The 21896-nt window shown below is 40.3% G+C and overlaps 1 protein-coding gene across 4 annotated transcripts in view; it reads left to right on the top strand.

Moving 5' to 3' along the window:
- The window catches only part of EEFSEC (eukaryotic elongation factor, selenocysteine-tRNA specific), a 162906-nt gene that overhangs the window by 34146 nt on the left and 106864 nt on the right, over positions 1–21896 (top strand). For all 4 annotated transcript variants that reach the window (XM_080996924.1, XM_080996927.1, XM_080996925.1 and 1 more), the window contains one exon: positions 19002–19209. In XM_080996924.1, coding sequence (XP_080853050.1) covers positions 19002–19209 — 208 coding nt within the window. The remainder of the gene's footprint in view (positions 1–19001; positions 19210–21896) is intronic.

Genomic DNA, 21896 nt, shown 5'->3' with positions numbered 1-21896 from the left:
AAAACAATGCCAAATTAGAATTGGAATTTTACAACTGTGTAAGCATTGTTCTGAAGAATATAAATGCAGTACAATTTCACCATAATGTTCAGTATGGATGTGGGTTTTTCTGATACCATGTTTCCGTAGAGCATAACTTATAGCAGAAGTGGACAGAAGGTAGTTTAGGCTCTATTAGTTGATTTCTGGATGATTTTGCAGTATGTTGGATTCTGACTCTCAATTGTTTAACAATAGCAGCAAAAAGAAGACCCCCTCCCAAAAAAATGTAAGCTGTTAGAATTCCTGATCTGTAGTAACTCTGATGTAAATTTGCATTTGTACATGCATGTCATGCAGCGCTTGACATGGAGTGCCGCAAAGAACTGACTCTTGAGCCACCTTTTTGCATCTGGCTTTACTCCCATCTCTCTTAAGCCACTATTTTGCATCTGATTCTGGTTGATGGACCTTTGTGTGCTAATAAAAAAACAAAGAACATCCCAGAAACCTCACATAGACAGCCTTGTATTTAAGCACTCAGCTGATAACCACAGGTAACAAGGAACTGCATGAAGGCAAATGAGAAGACTAGTGGAGGGAGAGATGGATGCCTAGCAGGTTACCAAAGGAGAGAATAAACAAGTGGGTTGCCAAAGGAAGGAAGCCCTCATCTTGACACCAGCATAGAAATGCCCATCACCAGTCCCCAACAGGCCAGGAATTTTGCAGACTGAGAACTTACGTATCTGGTTGTAGGAAAGCCTTTATTTCCTAGCACAAGAGTTTCACAACATATAGGATGAAAAATAAGCAAGTGGGAGGGGGAAAAAAGCGCATTGGTCCCATGTTGCCTTTTTAAATCTTTGCTGTGCCAAACTCTCCAGATTTGCAATCCGTTTTGTGAATTGGCTCTTCTCCCCCTTGGCATTGAGAGCAAGCCATTTTTATAGCTGTCGTCTAAACCACAGAGCCTAGGGCTTGCCGATCAGAAGGTCGGTGGTTCGACTCCCCGTGACGGGGTGAGCTCCCATTGCTCGGTCCCTGCTCCTGCCAACCTAGCATTTCAAAAGCACCTCAAAGTGCAAGTAGATAAATAGGTACTGCTCCGACGGGAAGGTAAACGGCGTTTCTGTGTGCTGCTCTGGTTTGCCAGAAGCGGCTTAGTCATGCTGGCCACATGACCCGGAAGCTGTACACTGGCTCCCTCGGCCAGTAAAGCGAGATAAGTGCCGCAACCCCAGAGTCGTTCGCGACTAGACCTAACGGTCAGGGGTCCCTTTACCTTTACCTATCTTACTGAGCAAGAGTTCCTTCCCATAGAATCCAGAAATCCCATTGACTTGTGACTATGGCAGTCTTCTCTGCCAAGACCATGGTTTGAATTGTCTCAATATTGTTTTCTCCACATACATGGGAACACCTTCCATTTGCATAGGCCCAAAGTTTCCACTTAGTAAAGTAGCAAAAGTTCAGATTGCCAGCTTGCACGTTCCGATCTGGTTCTCTTCATATGTATGAGGACTTTTATGAAAGTAGCAAAAAGTCCAGACTGCCTGCATCACAGGTCCAGCTTGATGGTCTTCAGCCTTCCTGTAATCACGACCCCCAAAATAAACTTAATTCATAATTCTGGAATGTGGTTTCCAGGCGACTACTAAAGCTTTTTTGTTGTTGTTCTTGAGAAGTAACTAAAAGTTCAAAATTCAATATCTTCTAGCAAAAACTAAGCTTCAGACAAGGTTACAGTATAGAATTTTTAAGGTTTGATGCATGTTTTTAACAGCATTATTTGTAAATATATAATAAAAACATTATACATAAATAAGCGGGATGCGGGTGGTGCTGTGGTCTAAATCACCAGGCCTTTTCGGTTTGCCGGTTGTAAGATTGGCAGTTTGAATCTGTGTGATGGGGTGAGCTCCCATTGCTTTGTCCCAGCTTTTGCCAACCTAGTAGTTTGAAAGCATACCAGTGTGACTAGATAAATAGGTACCGCTGTGGCAGGAAGGTAAACGGCATTCCCATGCACTCTGGCACTCGTCACAGTTTCCTGTTGCACCAGAAGTGGTTTACTCATGTTGGCCACATGACCCAGAAAGCTGTCTGTGGAAAAATGCTGACTCCCTCAGCCTGAAAGCAGAGATGAGCACCATAGCTCATATTCAAATTTGACTGGACTTAACCATCCAGGGGTTCTTTACCTTTACATAAATAAGCATTAATGGCTCTAACAAACACCAACTTCTTAGGTTGCCAAATACACAAGGTGGCCCTAGTGTGTCCTCTTTTTTTAGGGTTGTCAGTTTACATAAACAGTGTTTCAAGATACAATATGTGTTTTAACTGTGACAAGAAGACACTTTTGTTTCAGAACAGTGCAGTTCCTTAATTGTTTTTTCTTGCAAATGTTGTTACTTGGGCCAAAGTAAATCTATACTTTGGCATTGTGCAATTCTTTTAAAAACTTTAAACAGCCATGGGGGTAGAAGGCTGATGAAAATTAGAAATGTAGTGGGGGGGGGGATTAATTCCCTTTCTTACATATTGAAATTAAATGACACCCCCTCCCATGACAGTGGCCAATGGCAGCTTCCTTCCTGTACTAAATAGCAGTTTACAAGGGGATATCTTTTCATTGGGACACCTTCCACATGTGCTGCGTCAGGAAGATTTTGGGCATCACATGACATGACAGTGTCAAACAAAGATGTGCTTTCCTAAGCCCAAATTCCCAGCATGTTTGTGCTCCTGTCTCAGCAATGCCTACGCTGCCTTGGCCATGTCCACAGAATGGAAGATAGAAGGATCTCCAAGGATGTGCTTTATGGGGCACTGGCACCAGGCCAACTTGCTGACCAACTCTATGTTACAAAAAATGTCTGAAAACGTGACATGAAGGCTGACAACATTGACCCCACCATGTGGAAATGTCTTGCTGATGACCACAGTGCCTGGAGACAGTCAGGTTGTATATCCACAGCAAGGACCAGAGGAGGAATGACTGCAGAGAGAAGAAACACCATGGTGCTTCTGTAACAGCACAACCAGACGCCATCATCTGCCCCAGCTGCAACAGAACATGTCTGTCCCATATCAGTCTCTCCAGACGCATCAGATGATGTTGCTTTCCAACAATTTGACTTCACCCCCAAAGGTGCCTTCCTCCATTGTCTCCTGAGACAGACAGATGCCAACCAACTAACAGTAGGAAATCTCTGCATTTCCTGTAACATATAGTTTGGCCCTTAGGGTTAGAGTGGGTGCAGTGCTTCCTCCCCTCCCCTCTCCAGCACTAATTTCTTCCCATTTCACCTTAGCCAGGGCTCACTGTTCTCACTATTTGCTTGTGTTGGAAGCGAAGCTTGAGATGAGGGATCCTAAGGCTGGCTCCAGAGCACTTAACCATTATCTCTCAATATCTGCAGTGGTTCTTGGAGTACGCCCTCCCTGGGTAGAATCAATTTGATTAATTTTCCTTTGCTCCAACATCTAATCTAATCAGCTCTTATCAAGTTAGAGCAATTATTATGGGCTCTTTTCATCATAGACCAGCTTTCCACAGTATAGCTGTGGGTGGTTCATTCTGCAAGTTAGTAGTGCCCCTTGGCTTCTTGGTAAGTTGCCAGGGGAGCCTATGGGCTAATTGTAGTGCCTCATTGGTAGAAACTGTTGACCATTTATCCTGCCTGCTGACAATCGCCTGCCTGCTAGACTAATTCTTGTAGCCTTGATTTGGAATGCATGTCTAATGTGTTCCACTCGGACCTTCAGTCTTGTTCCATAATGTTACGTTTAATGGACTGTTTCAAAACTTTCATGTACAATTTGGTTGTACAAGGTAAATTACCACCCTGGTCACATTTTCCTAAGAGTAAGAAACAACAGAGTATAGATCTAACCCTCCTCCTCTCCCTGACTTTTACTGGTTTGCCCTTGGGCTGTTTTGGAGACAGCATGGCTTTGGTCTTGGGGAGCAACATTTCCACTGTTTTAACCTTTTGAAGATTGCTGTTTTGATGTTGGTATTAATTTTGGAATGTCATTCCTAACTATGAACCTTTGGGTTTGTTGCTAAGTGGAGGAGAGAGAGGACGGACGCTGTCATTATATAGATAAGGATAGCTCAAGCTGGCTCACCGTGCTTGTACACAGCAATATCCTGTGCCAGGCAGACATGGCAATAAGTCATGTTGTGCCGCCCTTTCTCCTATTCCAAAAGGTTGCCACAAAATGTTAGATTCCAAAAGTTCCACTGATGCATCTGTTGCTGAAATGCTTTTAAGGTTTTTGCACTGAAATCATGAACGTTCACCGCCTCATGCATAGCATCTGGTGGTGTTGGCTTCGCTGGCATTGCAATACAGATCCATGCTGCTCTTTAAACTTAACATCCTGTATTGGCTCATAAAACCTCACAGAATAATTTTTGCAGGTGTAGTCATATGTTTGTACAATTTTTCAAATACTTGTTCAGTAGTGTTTTTCCATGCATTTTTCTCTTTCCTACGACTTCTCTGCAAAGCACTCCTCTTTATCTTTTAATAGGATGCCTCAAATGCAAGAAATTGTTAAATTTAAAATGTGTTTACTAATGCCTAATTGTGAAATAATAATGACAACAATAAAATCTGAACTGTGGCATCATGCTTGTTTTCTACTTTTGTAACCCTCCCCCCAAAAAAGGGTTATTTTTTGTTTCAGGGTTCTCAAACATTACTTAAACCCAGCTTCCTTCCTTTGGGTTCAGCCCCTTCCTCCCCCGAGTCCCCAAGCTTTTCCCTTTTAAAATTAATTATGAAAACATTTTGAGGTCTAGACTTTGCATTTTCTGCTTTCCAGGTTTAGTTCTGCATTTTTCTCTACTGCTAAGCAAACCATTTTTTTTGGGGGGGGGGGGGGTTCCTCAGCTGATCCAGCCCTAAAAAAAGTAAAAGCAAGGCCACAGATAAACCTTTGAGCAACACAATATGAATTTAACTTTGTTTTAAACTGATGAAAATGATTTCAAATAGGATCTCAGGAACCTGATTGTTCCTAATAAAATCTAAGTCATAACGCTCTGTATTAAATAAATTATTATTAAAATACACTCATCAAAAATATAGTGGATTGCATGCTATACTGCACAGACAGAAGTACATAAAAATGTGTACATGGCAATACATTTTATGCTTTAGGACACAAATGGATCTGAATGCTCCTTAATTTGTGTTACCGGTAAGTTGTTGATGCTTTGAGTAGTTTTTCCCCTTCACGGAGTTTTCTCCAGTTTCATGAAAGGATCAGAGTTGGGAGAGACAGAAGAGGTAGCTTGGTGATTCCTACCTGACTTGCATCATTAAACATTACAGGAGGGGAAATTAAGGCATAGAGTTGAAGTCTGTTTTTTTTTTTTTTTGTAAATCTTACTTTTGATGGCAAGGCAGCCCTGTCGCCAGTGAGTCCTGCTTTCGTAGACTCTCCCCCCTTCTGTAAAACAATGAACACATTCAGGCACAACTCATGTTTTCAGTTATTAAAAAACAGAGCCGTCTGTCTCTGCCTGTGACTTTAATCTTTAAGCCTTTATTCCCTGTACCCCACCCCCTCTTTCTTCCCCCAACCTTTTGTTTGTGAAGTACAGAGCTACAGGATATGTGGGCCCAGAGTTGTTGTTTTTTTAATGTATTGTACATTCTCTATGTGAGTACAGATGTTTATAACCCGGAGTGATGTTATTCCAGTGTTGGAGATGGTGGGAAGCTAACAAACACATTACTGGCGTCGCCTCTAAGCAGTGTTTTTGGCTTTTCATTCTTATTTAAAAGGTTTGTGAGAACTTTATGGATTGATTAACAGTTTCTTGAGACTGTTCACTTGAAGAAGCCATTTGTTTTAAAGGTTAGCAGGCTCTATGAGTAAGAACGTTAACTTTCTGCATTGTAAATAAAGGTAGCAGGTACATGTAGCTGCACATAGGCCACACACTTTTTAAGGGTTGCGCTTTCAAGGTTGAACATTTACAATGCAGCTAAATGGAAAATTATTATTTCTATATTGCAGTTTCTGAGCATCCACAGTGCAGATTTTGTATTCGAGAACATATATTTCCCTAGTTAATCTGTTAATTGCTGTGTGGAATGTGGTTAATATCTCCTTGACATTGTTTGAGAAGGAGACACTCACATTTTCTAGTCAGCATCATCATTTTGCAAACCTTTTCTCCTCAGTTTTATTGAATATCTATCTATCTATCTATCTATCTATCATCTAGTAAGTAAGTAAGTAAGTAAGTAAGTAAGTTTTTATTTATACCCTGCCCTCCCCGGTCAAGACAGGGCTCAGGGCGGCTAACATCAAATATAAAATACGTTAAAACACAATCAAACAATTGATTAAAATACAGCTTAAAAATTAGAATCAGGATAAAATTTAATGACTATCATCTATCATCTATCTATAATCTCCTTTGGAGGCTGTGCACTCCTCCTTTCCTGCATTGCCACACAATAAACCATATTTTAATTGAAATAATGGGGAATAGAAGTATGAGTAGCAAAGGTTCTCTTTTCACACTTTCTGCAGATCTCAAGTTGTGTCTTGGTAACCAGCTCATCTTTGATGCTGGTTAGTGGGTCCTGAGTTGTCTGATGTGGGTTGACTTATAACAGAGAAGGCCATATTCTTCTATAGCGTCTCACATCCATCTTTGGACCTAAGTCTTTTCAAATTCTCTGCAACGTTCTCTTTTGTTAGCTTGCTGCATCTACATAAACCCTGTTGTTACTTTTAGACCAGGGATGTCCAACAGGTCGATCGTGATCTATTGGTAGATCCCTGTGAGGTTTTGGCAGATCGCTCCGCTAAAACTGACTCCTGCCATGCCCCCACACCCCGCCCTCCAATGTTGTATGATCTCTGGAAGGGAAGACGGAACTTTCTCTGTGCTGCTGTTTTGATCCATAGCGATTTTCGTGAGTGACTTTACCCCTTTGTCCCTTGCTTTTAACCCCCCCAAAAACGGAATCCCCCCCCCAAGCTTTTTGTAAATCCCTAAAAAAAGTTCAACAACTTTGAGCTGAACCCCCAAAAACGGGGGTAGATCACTGCCAGTTTTTAATTCTGAAAGTAGACCACAGTCTCTTGAGAGTTGGCCACCCCTGTTTTAGACCATCCACTCATTACATAGGTTGTCATCGCCTTGGTCTTTTTAAAATTGTAGGGTCTCCACACTAGTACTGCTTTATTCCTCTCAAGTCATCTCTTGCCACGTGCCCTTCACATGTCCATTTTAACTTTGCAGTTTTAATTGTGATAAAATACTATTTGTGGTCTTGTGAGGCATTTGCTTTTAAGTGTTAGCTGTTCAGGGCAGGCGATTTCCCCTTTCTGGTCCATCTAGGATATATTCACTAAATGGAGTTCGCCCTATTTTCCTGTACACACTTATTAGAAAACTTCACATAAATGTGATGTAAATTAAGACAATACATTTAATAAAATTAGTTTTTTCTAACCTATTTACATTTCAGAACTCTTTTTTTAAAAAAAAGTTTCACTGAGTCACAGATGCCATTTATGGTCAGCTGTGTAAGGCCCAAGGTTAAATGCTAAGTTACAGTTAATTTTCCAAAGCATTGCATGAGCACATATGGTCTTGATACCAAAACAAAATACCTCCCAACAAGAGGACTGAAGCTTGAACTAATCACACTTCTGCTGAATATTCAGAACCAACTCAACAGGCCATAGGATAATCCTAAATTGCTCTGGATATGACACATTCTCTGTTTGAGAAAGCATGTGTTTGCACTGTTTTTAGTTTGTGTGCCCTGCACAGGTGGCATTTAAAAAAGGGTTTTGGAGTACCTCAGTGATGATACAAGTGGGAAAGTAGGCAGCTGGATATAAAGATAAATTGATTAGAATTCATCTTGAAACACACCCTGTGGCATAGAGTGCATGTGGATGTGATTAACATGTTAGCCCCATTCCCTCCATTTCCATTAACATAATGGAAACTGGCAGAAGTAAATGCCCAATATATGCTTCTGACCCCTAGTCAGCCACCAGTGAATTGCCTTTTCTGCATCTTCTTCAGTTTAAACTGTTTGGGACAAATTTTGTTACTTTCCTCTTCATGAGGACCTGCATTGCTATTTTAGAAAACATTTTACACCCTTAACACATTGATCCTCAGCAGATTCACTTGCAAGCAAGTCCCATTGATTTTGGCATGGCTTAGTTTGAGCACTGTATGTTTAGAAGTGCAACTTGAATCTCATTTATATATTTCTAAATTCCTGAATTGATTCCAGTCTTTAAACCAGGCTTCCTCAACCTCGGCCCTCCAGATGTTTTTGGCCTACAACTCCCATGATCCCTAGCAGGACCAGTGGTCAGCGATGATGGGAATTGTAGTCTCAAAACATCTGGAGGGCCAAGTTTGAGGAAGCCTGCTTTAAACCTTGGAATAAGGTGTAGTTTCTCTGTTGGATCCATAATGAAAGGACTATTCACCTAAGATATTTTAAGTCTATACCTGTAAGTGTAGGATATGAGCATATCAGATGTGCATATTGTACTTCTCAGGACGACAGGATCGGATGCTTTGGTAGTCAGACATGTGTTAGACTGTGTAATATGTGAAAATGGCCCAAAGATAGAAAAAGAAAATAGATATGGGTCAATTTATGTTTGTGAAATAGAGACATATGTTTTGTTTTGGAGGCTTGAATTTGCTAGAAATGAATTGCCATTGTGTTTTTGCACCTGGTAGGTATAAATCAGCCAGCTACATGACTTTAGTCCTCTTCTTCCATGCCCTTGGGCTCATATGCTCCTCATTCACCTCTTTACTTTAGGTACAGTTGCAAAAAGACATTATGGCCATAAATCCAGGCCTCATGCATGCGATACTAAACAATGGTTTAGCATTACGTACAACATACCCACTGTTTTGGTATTGCTTTCCTATAGCATTCCTATAACATTTTCTATACTTGAGTTTGGAGTAAGAGTATAAAATTGACATGATTCAGGTAGTCACTTCTATAGCCTCGACATCTTACCCAACAGAGCTAAAATTCTATAATTGCAGTTTCATTAAAGTTGTCCAGTCCTGTTTCAAAACCTTATTTGTTTTGCCATGTGATGTTTATTATTTCCCTTAAGTAACTGAAAATGAGGTCCTTTATTGCTTCAGTGGGAGAGAGGGTGGTGACCAAACAGGACTCAAGAGGCTAAAATATATTTAGAAAGATTTATTTTAAATAGTCTAGTGAATTCATTTCCATTTGTGAAAGATTTGAGCATAATAATATCAAACAGTAATCAACAATTCATTATTGATGAATGAATATTTGGGGAGAAAAAAACAGTATATGCAGGTGAAGATTATATGAAAAAAGGATATGAATATGCAACTTAACTCCACTGGGCTAGTAATATTTGAGAAAGGAGAATATATGGGCTTGAACGTTGATGGGAGCAGAGATTAAAGAGCCATTGGGGCAGTGAGATCACATAACATCCCCACCCACAAGTGTATTTTAACACCTATTGCTTAGAGGTTATTTTGTTCAAACAACAACAGTGGTCTGATTGAAAGCATTGCTTTAGGATAGGTTTTCAGTGAGTTTTCAGTTAGGAAATTTAGTTAATGTTCATGTACATTTGCTATTTAATTTTGCACTATCAATTTTGATTGGCTGCTACATTTTTGTTAAGGCCATTTGCATTGAGTTCTAGCAATGATTTCAGGTCTGCAGTCTTGGGAATGGGTTATTTTGTTACAGCTGTTTTTACAGTTGTTTCAGCTTCCACTCTTGTTTTTAACCTTCTTCTGTTTACCCCCTTCCACAAATTTCCATACTGCTATGAGACGAATGGTGTGCAATTGAGGTACTTGGGGTTTTCATGGAGTTAAGTTCAAGTGAGTGTAAAAAGCCCACTACATCCAGATAGCATTGACAAGCCTTGATTAAAGTTCTAGTTATAACTCCAGTTTTGATGAAAACTAATTATTTTTTCCCTATGGAAAGAGGAAATGCTGTGATTTGTTCTGCATACTTCGACTCATGTTTCTTTTTTCTACCCATAAAAAGTCATGTGAAAAATCAATCTTGCTGCATATGCTTATTCTAGTGGATTTAAATTTCTTTTAATAATAATTTAAATGATAACTTCTTTGGGAGAATCTACTGTATATTTTGAAAAGTGGTTTGTCTGTCTGTCCATCTCTATAAGTTTGGCTGTCACTTGAGATACTGTCACCAAACTCAGCATGATGGTTCCTGAGGTGGGGACAGCAATCATTGTTAACAATGGTCCACTGCTCACCATTTTGAATAAAGATGGCAGATCAAAAGTTGTAGTCTAGCAATATCTCGATGGCCGCAGATTCCCCATTTCTGCTCTGAAATCAGGGAACCCCTTCCCCTTCTGTTACTGAACATACCACTATGTGTTACAGTATTCCAAAGAGGGAGTTCTTCGTCACTCTTAACGTCCTGAATCCTTGGCCTACCTGGCAGCAATTCCTGCTAGCATATACAGTATGCTAAGTCCAAAGTTCACCAGTCAGGAAACACGGTCCAGGGGTCAGTCCACATAAGCAAAATCCGAAGTCTAATGGACAGGAAAGGTAAGCCATGTTCAAAGTCCAGCAGTCAGGAAATACAGCCTAGAATCAACCCTGAAGCACAGTCCCATAGCCGAGTATCCTAGCTGAAGTCTATCAACATAGGCAGTTGAGCAGATCCAGCACCTCAGCTCTGCTTCCCAGAGCGTACTTCCTGCTTCTCCCTACACCTCAGAGTCTGCCTTGTTCATAGAGACGGAGGCCTCTCCCGTTCTGATGAGGAGTACTCCTCTTCTGGTCCCTGCGTTCTGACCCCCATCCTCTTGCTGTCCTGTGTCATCCCATGTGAACTTTCCGCGACCCCAACCTCTGCTCTTCCATCCCCAGCTTGCCCTGGTGCCCAGTCATGGCTGCATCCCTCACTGGGATCCTCCTCCTTGTTGTCCTGCCAGTTTGTGACACTTAAGGACCAGTGCAAAGCCCTGTCATTTTGGTAGGTGGGATGCATGTGAAGGGAAAGCCTCCATCTTGAGTGATTCTGTCACTAAGTGCAGCACTTCTGCTGTGCCCTTAGGAGTGAATGGGAGCCATTCACTTATATATGAGAAATGAGAAGTTTGCACTGAGTGGCACTTTTCGCTTGGGGACAGTAACTGCAGCCCAAGATACCACAGCATGCTGCCCCCAGAAGGTGGCTCACGAGAGAATGTGATCGTTGGCCTGAAAAAGATTCCCCATCCCTGATTTAGGGCTTTACAAGAGTGTTGGCCAGGAAAGCTACGGAAAACTACTGTGCCTTGTTGTAACGTTAGGACTCAATGTAACTTCTGGCTATCTAGAAGCACGGCAATTTTCTATTCAAGGGTTTCTCTAATCAAATATCTTGACTCCTGCGGTGATCGGTGTTGGGTTTTTGTAGGAAGCAACACAGAAATTAAGGAGTGACTGATTCCCTGATGTTCACCCCTGACATCCGGCCACCAGGGTTTAGTGACACCTTCCATATGGAACAGCATGCCTCAAAATACTTATGGGATGCTGGAACCACATTGGGAGTTCCTGTTTCTTTTCAAAATGTTGTCTGTCCAAAGCTCTGGTATCTGGTTTTGATACATGATTTGCATTCGTTTACAGAGGGTTTTTTCATGTATAGTTCATGCACTCTTGGCCCCCTCCCTTTAGTGTGGGATTTTGAAGGTTTGCATATCCTGGAAAAATCTTCCTTGTTCACCCCATCAGCTCCCCAAAGGTACCTACAAAAATCCTGTATGGCTTGTAGTATCTCCCATGGTGTTACTATATATGAAACAGAATAATTTACGTACTTCTGAATGGGGATTTGGAGCAAAAAAAAAAAAAAAAGTTAAGAGAGGGTGGCGGGGGAAGTTTCGTATGCGCTGCATGAAACAGACAATATTTCCTGAAACAGGAGATATTAACCTCAAAGAATTTAAAATAAAATATTTATTTTATGATTTTTTTTTTTAAAAAAACTTTAGTATAGAAGGAGAAAAGAGTAGAATAGTCAGTCTTTTTATCCTAAGTGCAGATGAAATTGATTAAACCTTTTAAAACTCGCCTCAGTCCACCCGGTTTATTAATTGAAGAATTTCCTCTTTCCCCAGAATGGGAAGTGCATATTAAAACAGCTTTGCCCCCGAATAGCAGTGATACTTGAGAACAGCACATTTTCTCTTCTGTGCTAGAGGAAATCCTAACATGGTAAAAAGCCATATATATTTTAAAATACATTCAAGGAAATGCTATTTCATTTTCTTGTAAAGCATGAAATCAAATTATAGCCCATGGCCCACAATTATTTTATTTCTACATTTTAAATTCCATTTTCTGCCATTTGCAGTGCCTGTGAAGAGGGGTTGTGCTGTTTGTGCAAAGAGAACTAAAGAGATTACCTAAACAAAAACAAAAAGAGAACACAGCAGTAGCTTAAATAGGCAAGTAGTCAGAATGTTGTGCTTATGTTCAATCCTCCTGTGACATGTGAAACCTTTTAACTCATTCTCACTTGGACCCTCTTCCCTTTTCCTCTACTCGCTCAATTTTTATTGTGTTTGGAGATCAAGGCATGTACAGTTTTTGATATTGATAGATACTGATGGAGCAGTCTGATCATGTGCCAAGCTCAAGGCACCTCTTTTAGTTTTCATTTTTAGGGGGCAAAAGTTCATATGCTTTGAAATGAGTAGCTGGAAATTCATCTTTGGTGTTTGCATGCACTTATAAAAACACCTGGACATACAACACATGCCTGGAGTATTGTAGTCTCACTGTTCTAGTTGTGTGCAGCAAGCCTATTAAAAATAAAGCAACAATTCTTTCGATTCCAAGAAATGGAAGGGGAGGTCTATAAGTGATCCGGTCTTGACATTTGTAGCTCACCTAATTGAATTATTGTACCTGAGTTCCTATTATATATTTGGGCTATAAAAACAAAAACATATTATATTTCCTGTTTAGGTATCCTTTTATATAGGGTACCAGTTCTACTGGAAAGACACATGATTGGTTCTGTCCATGTGGGTTAAATATTTATTATTATTATTATTATTATTATTATTATTATTATTATTATTTACCACCTGCCCTTTACTCTAAGTTCCCAGGGCAGGTCACAACTGTTTTAACTATTAAAACAGTTTAAAACAAATTACAATCACAAGAATAGAGTGGGTCTTAGAAATATAAAGGACAGGGTAAAGAGATGCATCTTCAACATACAATGAGAGCTGTATAGTGAAGGTTCCAGGTGTACCTCTGGGAGGAGAGAATTGCACAACTTATGAGCTGCTACAGAGAATACCTTCTCCTGGGCCACCACCAATGCAAGATTCTTAGCACAGTGGATCTACCAAGAGGGCATCTTAGAGCTCTGCAATGGGAGAACCCATAGAAAAGTATCTTTCACAAGCCCTTTCCAGACATTATAGGGCAGTGTTAATCTGCAGAGGGTGGGGGGCATGGGGATGAACATTGCTGTAATGGCTTACCTGTGGCCCTCCAGATGTGATGGGATTCCACCTTCCATCACTCAGTCCCAGGCTGCCATGGACTGTGGCAGAGTGTTTTAGCCCATATGAAGGGGTTGCATGTTAGCTGTCTTGTTTTCTGCTGTTTTAGAGTCCCAGGATAGGCCAGTCTGATGCTGAGGCAGTCACTGATAGGGCAGAGCTCACACTCCAAAGGCAAGGCAAGTCTGGTTGTCTGTTCAAATCTGGTGAACAAGCCAAGGATGATGCTGCTGGATCTCAATCAGAGTTCTAAGGAAAGGCAAAAGACAGTACGCTTTTGGCCAGTGATGGCTAGGACTGCTGAATTGCCAATGTTGGGAAAGATTTTCTGTAATATACATTTCACTTCTCTGATTATGTCTTGTGACCTCACTCTAGTGAGTTGATAGGTTTTTGTTTTTAGACTGCAGATGCATTCCAGGGTGAGCATATGTTTGTATTTATGTATTTATACGCGTTAGGGCTGCGATGGGCAACCTTTTTTGGGTCAGGGGCTGCATTTGGTTTGCAGGACCTGCTGAGGGCTGGGGGCCAGCAGGGCTGGGATCAGAGCAATGTTCAGAGCCACCTCGTTAATGTAAGAAATAACAATAGCTTATATCACAGTGAATCCTAAAGCTATAGTCATCTATTTGTGTGGGTGGATGGTGTGCAGTCATGAAATAGCTGTTCATTGCCATTTCTAGAAGGTGTAATAGGACTGGCAGCACTCTCTTATATTGGAGAAGAAGCTAGAGGAGACTGGGCTGCAACAGCCCATACACTAGACGATAGTGTGCTGCTGCCTCCTATTTGGAAAGAAATCTACAAAGTATGCTTAATGTCTGTCTGCAGTGGTTTTAAGTTTGGAAAAAAGCCTGCTCTTTCCACCTTATTGATATATAGAATATATGGAGATGTGTGTTGTAGAGATCCCAGCCTCTGGTTGTTTGTTTTAAACTATAAAATACCCTCAACTCAAAAACTGTAGCTGAATCTGCATTTTGAGATCTTTTGGTCTAGCTTTCCTGGGAAATCGCTCATAGGTTGGAAATTTCCCCCCTCCTCCCATAGATTCATAATGTTTTTTGTTTCTAGAAGATTTTCCCAATTTGTAATTGGTTCTATCTGATCATGGCTGGTGTATCCACAGTAGATTGTAATCGTTTTCTTGTTCAGTGATGCTTTCATGTATGCAGATCAGTCTTCTGCGTGTCTGCTTCATTCAGATTCATTTTGAGTCCCACTTGTCTGCCTTTGGTGGTTTCTGAAGAACTTTCTCATCTCTCAGATCACTTTTTATCTATATGGAACAATATCCTCTGAAAAACTGAAACAGTTCGGTTACTCTTTTTATTCCTTTTCCCCACAGTGTCTTTGGAAGATGTTCTCTCAGCAAATTGTGCAGGTTTATGGTGAGATAGCATCGGCTTGTTTTATTCCTGTCATTGTTTCTGATGTCCCTACCGCTGCGGCTGTGATAGTGTTTTCTTACCTGAATTAAAAGCCTTCTGTTCATGAGATTATATGCATAACAGTGCGGTGTTATATAGGTTCATCTTCATATTCTCCTTTGTTGTTTAAGTCCTTAATACCTGCGGGAAATCTCAGATATCTTTGTAAGCTTTTATTGTCATAAATATGGTTTGGCAGTGAGTTCTTTGCCCACTTATTTCATGTTAGGAGTTCATAAAATGTTACTTCGTAGGAACCCCCTCCTCTATACGCAAGCTCCCCCCCCCCCACTGCACTCTCCCCGGAATGTCAGCCTTTAAGTGAACTCCATTGTCTTTCTTGACAGGCGTGGGGGAATTGCTACGTACCTATGAAATCTGGAATAGAAAAAAAATGGGCCCGGTTCCCCATGCTTGGCTTATGCCATAATAAATTTGCTAGTCTTTACAGTGGCACAATACTTTTTGTTGTTGCTGGAGACTAAGAGGCTACCCCTTTGTAAACTGATCCTTTAGCTTTTTTTCTTTAAATCTAAGAAAAGTAGGGTCAGTAAATAATACCTATCAAAAAGTTTGTCTGATACTTCCAGAAATGTTTGCCTTCCCCTACATACATTTAGGAAAGAAGTTCCATATTTGTGGGGCATCCCCTGCTTCTTCCAGTGTCACAACTTTCCATTCCTGGCGTGCAGCAGGAAGGATATGCTTGGTCTGATTCAGAGATTGGCAGTTTCCCATGACATTTTCCACCCTCTTAGGCTTGTGGAGATGTTCATAATACAGTTGAGCTAGAATAACGTAAGCTTCTAATATTGCAAATTTCCTATACAAAAGCAAGCCCTGTGTAGGAATTTTGTAATGGCTGAAACCACCCTTGGTCTGTAGCGGTGTTGAGGGGGAAATCAGGATGTTATGCAGTGTTCATGCCTCAATGCTTCTGCCTTAATTCCTTTCAGCCATGCTGGTCAAGATCCAATTTACATTGATGCAGGAATTATAGCTAGCACTATTCATTGTTTACGAAACACCTCAGCATTTCAGATTGTTTAGCAGTCACTGTTTCAGGTAAAGTGGTTCTTCTTTTACATGTTGGAAACAAAAGCTGAGAGATAGTGACAGCTAAAACTATACAAATTAGTTCAGGATTCACTTAGGCCTGATGTTGGCAGTTTACAGATCCAATGTGGTTTGGTTTTTGTGAAATTCACATTACAACACATCGGTTTTATGGAATGATTTGATTAATTTTATCTGATAAATCAAAATGCCTCAGTTCTTAAGGGCTTCAATTTTGAGGAGATTTCGGTTGAAAACAATGTTATAGTTGTAAGCTTGCTATGGTATAATCAGCAACAGTTTTATCTCTCGAAAAAAACAACGTACAGTGGTACCTCTGGATACGAACGGGATCCGTTTGCATCCTGGAGCGAATGCAACCCGCATCTGTGCGTGCGCGGGTCACGATTCACCGCTTCTGTGCATGCGGATGACATCATTTTGACAGTCTGTGCATGCGCAAGCGGCGAAACCCAGAAGTAACGTGTTCCATTACTTCCGGGCTGCCGTGGAGCACAACCCGAAAAAGCTCAACCTGAAGCAACTTCAACCCAAGTTATGACTGTATACCCACTGTATGCCAAAGCATATGCTGTTGTATCAGGCATTACTTGGACATTGCTACAATTAACAGGCAGCTGAATTCTAAGTTTAATGTAATTCATTAATGACATTAAAGTAACATAAAATACACCACAACATTACAAATAATGAATACTAGGTACTCTGAAAAAACATTTTAAAAGCACCCAAAATATGTAATTCATTTTTGCAACGCTTGAGTATGCAGAATGGTGTATAATAATTTTCTTTAACCTCATAGCCCTGTGAACTAGGTAAATGTTGCTGTTCCCATTTTAGAGAAGGGCAAGTTTCTCCTGCAGTCACAGGTTGAAGTGAAACATTATCTTACTGCTTAAAATTACCGGTAATGCACCCTCAGTTTATGTAGATTTCTAGCATTTAAATAAGGACAGCTTTTAATGATTAGCCAAAGAGTGGTTTCACATTTTTACCTGCTGAAGTTACTTGTTTTCTCATGAGTTAGTAAATAATGCACTGTGACCCATACGTCTGCTTGAATCACTGCATTGTATGCCCCAAAGATAATTGGAAAACATGGTGTCAGCCTGTTAAATGCACACGTGAAGCCATCCGAATGTTTGATAAGATGGAAATAGTGCTTCATTGCTTTGATTTTGTTTCACCAGTAAAAGATGGTCAGATACATTATGCTGATTGTGTATCTTGCCCTTGTGGTCCTCAGCTTTGATTACTAGTGTGCTGCATTTTAATGCACTTTTAAGCTGAATTTTTTGAGCTCATGGACATTCTAAATGAGTGTGTATGGATATGGATAGCTGATTATATCAGGGAAATAAAGTAAGCCAAGAAAAAGCAAGCAAGATCTTAAATTCTGATGGTAAAGAAGAAACCGAAAGAAAAACAGTTATGGTAAATCACGTGTCTTGGCCATAACCTTTTTTAGCACAACCTGTTTTAGCATAAATTTTAAAAAGTTGTTGTTAAGGATACAGTGGTACCTCGGGTTAAGTACTTAATTCATTCTGGAGGTCCGTTCTTAACCTGAAGACCACTTTAGCTAATGGGGCCTCCTGCTGCCGCTGCGCTGCCGGAGCACGATTTCTGTTCTCATCCTGAAGCAAAGTTCATAACCTGAGGTACTATTTCTGGGTTAGCGGAGTCTGTAACCTGAAGCGTATGAAACCTGAAGCATATGTAACCCGAGGTACCACTGTATTATTGTTAAGACAAGTGAAACTGTCTGAAACTGCTGTTAAAATGCTTTATAATTCAATCCATATCATATAAAGCAGCACACCTTTTGAATAAGGCTATGACACATAACTACATCGTGCCAGTTCAGAGGTGCATATCTTAAGCCAAGATGTAAATGAGTGTTGTGACTTAAGCACTGAGTGAACAGATGAAGGGGGGAAACCCGATAGGAGGCCATACATTTCCAAAATCTCCATAACTGAGGGCCATGGCCAGTGTTTGGTCCCTGGTGAAGAATACACATATTTTGACACAGCCCTATTAAGTTTGGTGGCTGGAGGCATTGGAAGGAGGAGGTTTGAAGTAGCCTTAGACAAGGGATCATAAGAACCATCTTATTTAGTTTGCTCTTGTGCATTTCTAGTCTCATTAGGTGGGGAAAGCAAGAGTTGTGCTCCTTGGCCTTCCGCTTCTGACAGCCCACCATCCTGACAGCCCACCTCTGCAGCCCTCAGTGTGCTTGAACTGAACTTATGCTGTGGTGAGACTGTTCTACCCATGTTGGTTCTCCAGTTAGGGATCTAAATTATTTGGGGAGCCACCATAAGTATAGCAAGTCCCTCGGAGCAGAAGTTCAGTCTGGACTTGTGGGGGCTGCAGGGACATGCTGTTGGGATTATGATGGAGGGACGGGGACAGCAAGCAAGGGCCCCCTGCTCTGTGAACATCTGGAAATTATTGAATTGGGTAAACAGCTGATGCACACTCCCGACTCCATATTATTGCTCCTATTGCCACCCTTTTAAGTTCAATCTAATAGGGAGTTTTTCATGGTGAGAAGAATTTGACAGTGGTGTTTTAGCTGTTGTGGAGCGTGGATTGCTTTTTTTAAAAGTTTAAATTGTTCAGTTAAAATTATGTTGGGTCAGTACGGTTCTGAAATGAGATGAGATATGTTGTATTTTTTTTTATTTGATACTCTGTGGAGCAAAATTAAATTTTGATTTCTATTTTCTTTGTTTAATTATATTCTGCCCTAGTGTTATAATCATTTAAATATCTAGAAAATGTAGAATGTTCACTGTGGAATTTTATCTAAGCCACCTGTTTTCTTTGGTTATAACAAATATGGGTGATATTTGCACTCACACTTTTACCGTCTTGATCTTTAGACACTGATTCCATATTTTTTTATTTCAGGGGCTCAGATAATTGACCTGATGATGCTCGTGATAGACGTAACAAAAGGGATGCAGACTCAGTCAGCAGAGTGCTTGGTGATTGGGCAAATTGCATGTCAGAAAATGATTGTGGTTTTGAACAAAATAGACCTTATTCCAGAAAGTAAACGACAAGCTGCTGTTGAGAAGATGTCGAAGAAAATGCAGAAGACCTTGGAAAATACTAGGTATGTAACTGAGTGAGCCAGGTATGTACATGAAAGAAAGAGTCAGAATGAGCCATGTTCTATAAAGAAAATCCCTAAATCAAAGCTATCCAGGGTAGTAGCCACAGCTCAAGGGATCATGTATGAACATGTTCTGTAGATCTCTGTGTAGTTTTCACATGCTTTCTATGGAAATGATTGAGAGCTATCCCACAGATGAAAAATGCCCTTTAATGACTTGATCAGAATGAAATCTCCTGCTTTGAAGGCTTAGTTAACACTTTTTATTTTCATACTTTGGAAAAGAGCTTGCAAGTGTGTACATATCCAGCCATAAGGTGTAGTATTGTGTTTGGTTTTGCATGGGTGTTAAATTGTCACTTATTTTATATGTCTAGTTACAGAGACAGGTTAGTTTGCTATATTCCTGGCCTGCTGCTCTATTAGTGCCTTTAGCATCTGCATCTAGAGATACAACTTCATTTTTCTGTGAAATATCTACAGAGCCACTGTCCAGCGGCAAGTTGTTTATGAAGGGAGCTGCTGTTGTTGAGGTCATGGTTGCAAGTGGGTACATAGAGTGGATTTCCCCCTCACAAGGTCACAACATAGAAAGATTGCAAAGCAAAGCCTAGGAACCTTCATTCTTCACCTGCTATGTTCCTTCCCCTTCTTAAGTTCCGAGAGTTTCAGCAGAAATAAATAGGGTATGCATTTTGAATACTGAATGTTTAACAAGTACAAGAGGACAAAATAAGTCGTCCAAACTAGGTTGCATAAACCACCTTATGTCTTACTCTGATTGCAGGATAGTGTCTTTTTGTTCCACCAAACAATCTGAAACATCTTACTGTTTTATCAGTCTCTCTGTTCATCTTTGCCCTGTTTCCTTTTCATCAGTACACCATAAAGGTCACTGAGTTAAATTTCTATTTGCAGATTTGATAGAGACAAAATCCCATCAGTTTAAACTGTCCTTCAAGGTAGTTGCTGGAGGGCAAACAAATGTAAATAAGCTGCGATTTTTGTGTGTGTCAACCTGTTTTATAGTTTGATTCCTCTTTATTTTGTTATTCTTTGGTAAGTAAATACTTTCATATTTGCTCTGAGCTATCTTAAAATTTCAAAGCTCTAATTTCTCATTGACCTCAAATGCATGGTAAAGAATTTTATAGTTCTGGCTGTTTGTAAAATCAGTCAGGTAATATAATATCAGTGGCTTCAGTATTGGGTAAGAATGTAATTTCAGTAATAAGGTCCATGAGACTGCAACAACTGAGCAGAATTATTATTTTACAACAACACCAACTGAAGGATTTCCTGAAATGTTATTTACTTGCTAGAAAGTTTGGTTTACAGTACATCTGTGATGCATCTGTTATGTTTGAACATACTGGCAACAGATGTTCAGCTGAGGGGAATATTCAGGTGAGTTGTACTTGTGAAACCAAATACTTATACTTGAGTTTATCCTTTCTCTATAATGTTGTCCCCGGAAAATGAAAAGGATTTTCTAGCTTTTACTTGAGTTGATATTACTGCTACTACTTGACACTGGGTTAAATATGCAACCTTGTTATAAATCAAGAGAAAATGACCACTGTAGAGGTCAACACCCTTCAACACCCAGAGAGACTGAGGATTCTGACTGTAGGGTTGACAAAAGCTGGAAATATATAGCAAGGATATAAATGTCATATTAAAAATCCTCTCACCCTCTTCTCTGTTAAACCTTTGTAGCCCTTTGAACCTCATAATTTCTCAGAAGCCATTTCACCAGGCCTTCTGGCATATCTTGGAAGTTAAAGTGCAAGTGTGTTCTACAAAAAAAAAGAGCTCATAAATTAGAATGCTTGATCTTCCTTCCTCCATTATTAAAATTCAGGGTCATGCAGTCTCATATTTTTCAGGTGATCTCTGTCTTTGTGATTAGGAATATGATTGTTTCCATCACCAAACCAACAGTTGGCCAGCAGGAATTTCTGAAACACTCCTGATTCTTAGTACGTAAGCCAGCAGCACCACGGCTTATTGGAGTGATGTAGTTGTGCATAGTCCTGCTGCTCACACTGGTCAGGATGGAAGCTTAGGAGAGTGTGCCTCCCTGCCTCTACCTACCAAGTTTAGTGCAACGATCCTGTGTTGCATAAGTGTTACCAGAACCTGTTAGTTTAAGAACCTTGGAGTTTATACTAGCCGACTAGCTTCCACCATGCTCCAATAAAGGTGGATGCAATAACAGTAGCTGTATCAAAAGCTTAACAGTTTGCTTAGAAAGCTCCATGTCTCATCCCCAATTCCCACAGCCATTATCTCTCCTACCTCCTTTAAGTGACTTGTGAAGGAGTAAGGGCAAAACCTTTGTTGGGCTGGTTTTCATTTTCCTAAAAAATTTTTTATTTGTGCATTATGTTAAAACACTTTAGCAAGCTGCCACATTTTTCTCTAGGGTGTAACAGATTGTCTTATTTATAGATTATAATGTAAGGATTTTTTCCAGGACCGATTGGATGCTTTTGTTTGGGGAACATGCCTATTCCTCTGAAGTTTGTGGATAAGCCCCCTTGCATGAGACACTCAGATTAGTTTTTAGTAAATTTATCTTGACCTCTTAGCCACACTTCTAGTACTCCTTGTAGTGATTCTGCTCTCTGCTGGAACTAGCCCATTAAAGATGCTTAGATGTGAAGGCTGGATTAGATACTGCA

Source organism: Podarcis pityusensis (assembly GCF_964106645.2).
Source record: "Podarcis pityusensis genome assembly, chromosome: 2".
In the NCBI taxonomy this organism is placed as follows: domain Eukaryota; kingdom Metazoa; phylum Chordata; class Lepidosauria; order Squamata; family Lacertidae; genus Podarcis; species Podarcis pityusensis.
Note: the sequence above shows the minus strand (reverse complement) of the source record. Positions and strands in the feature narration are given on the sequence as shown.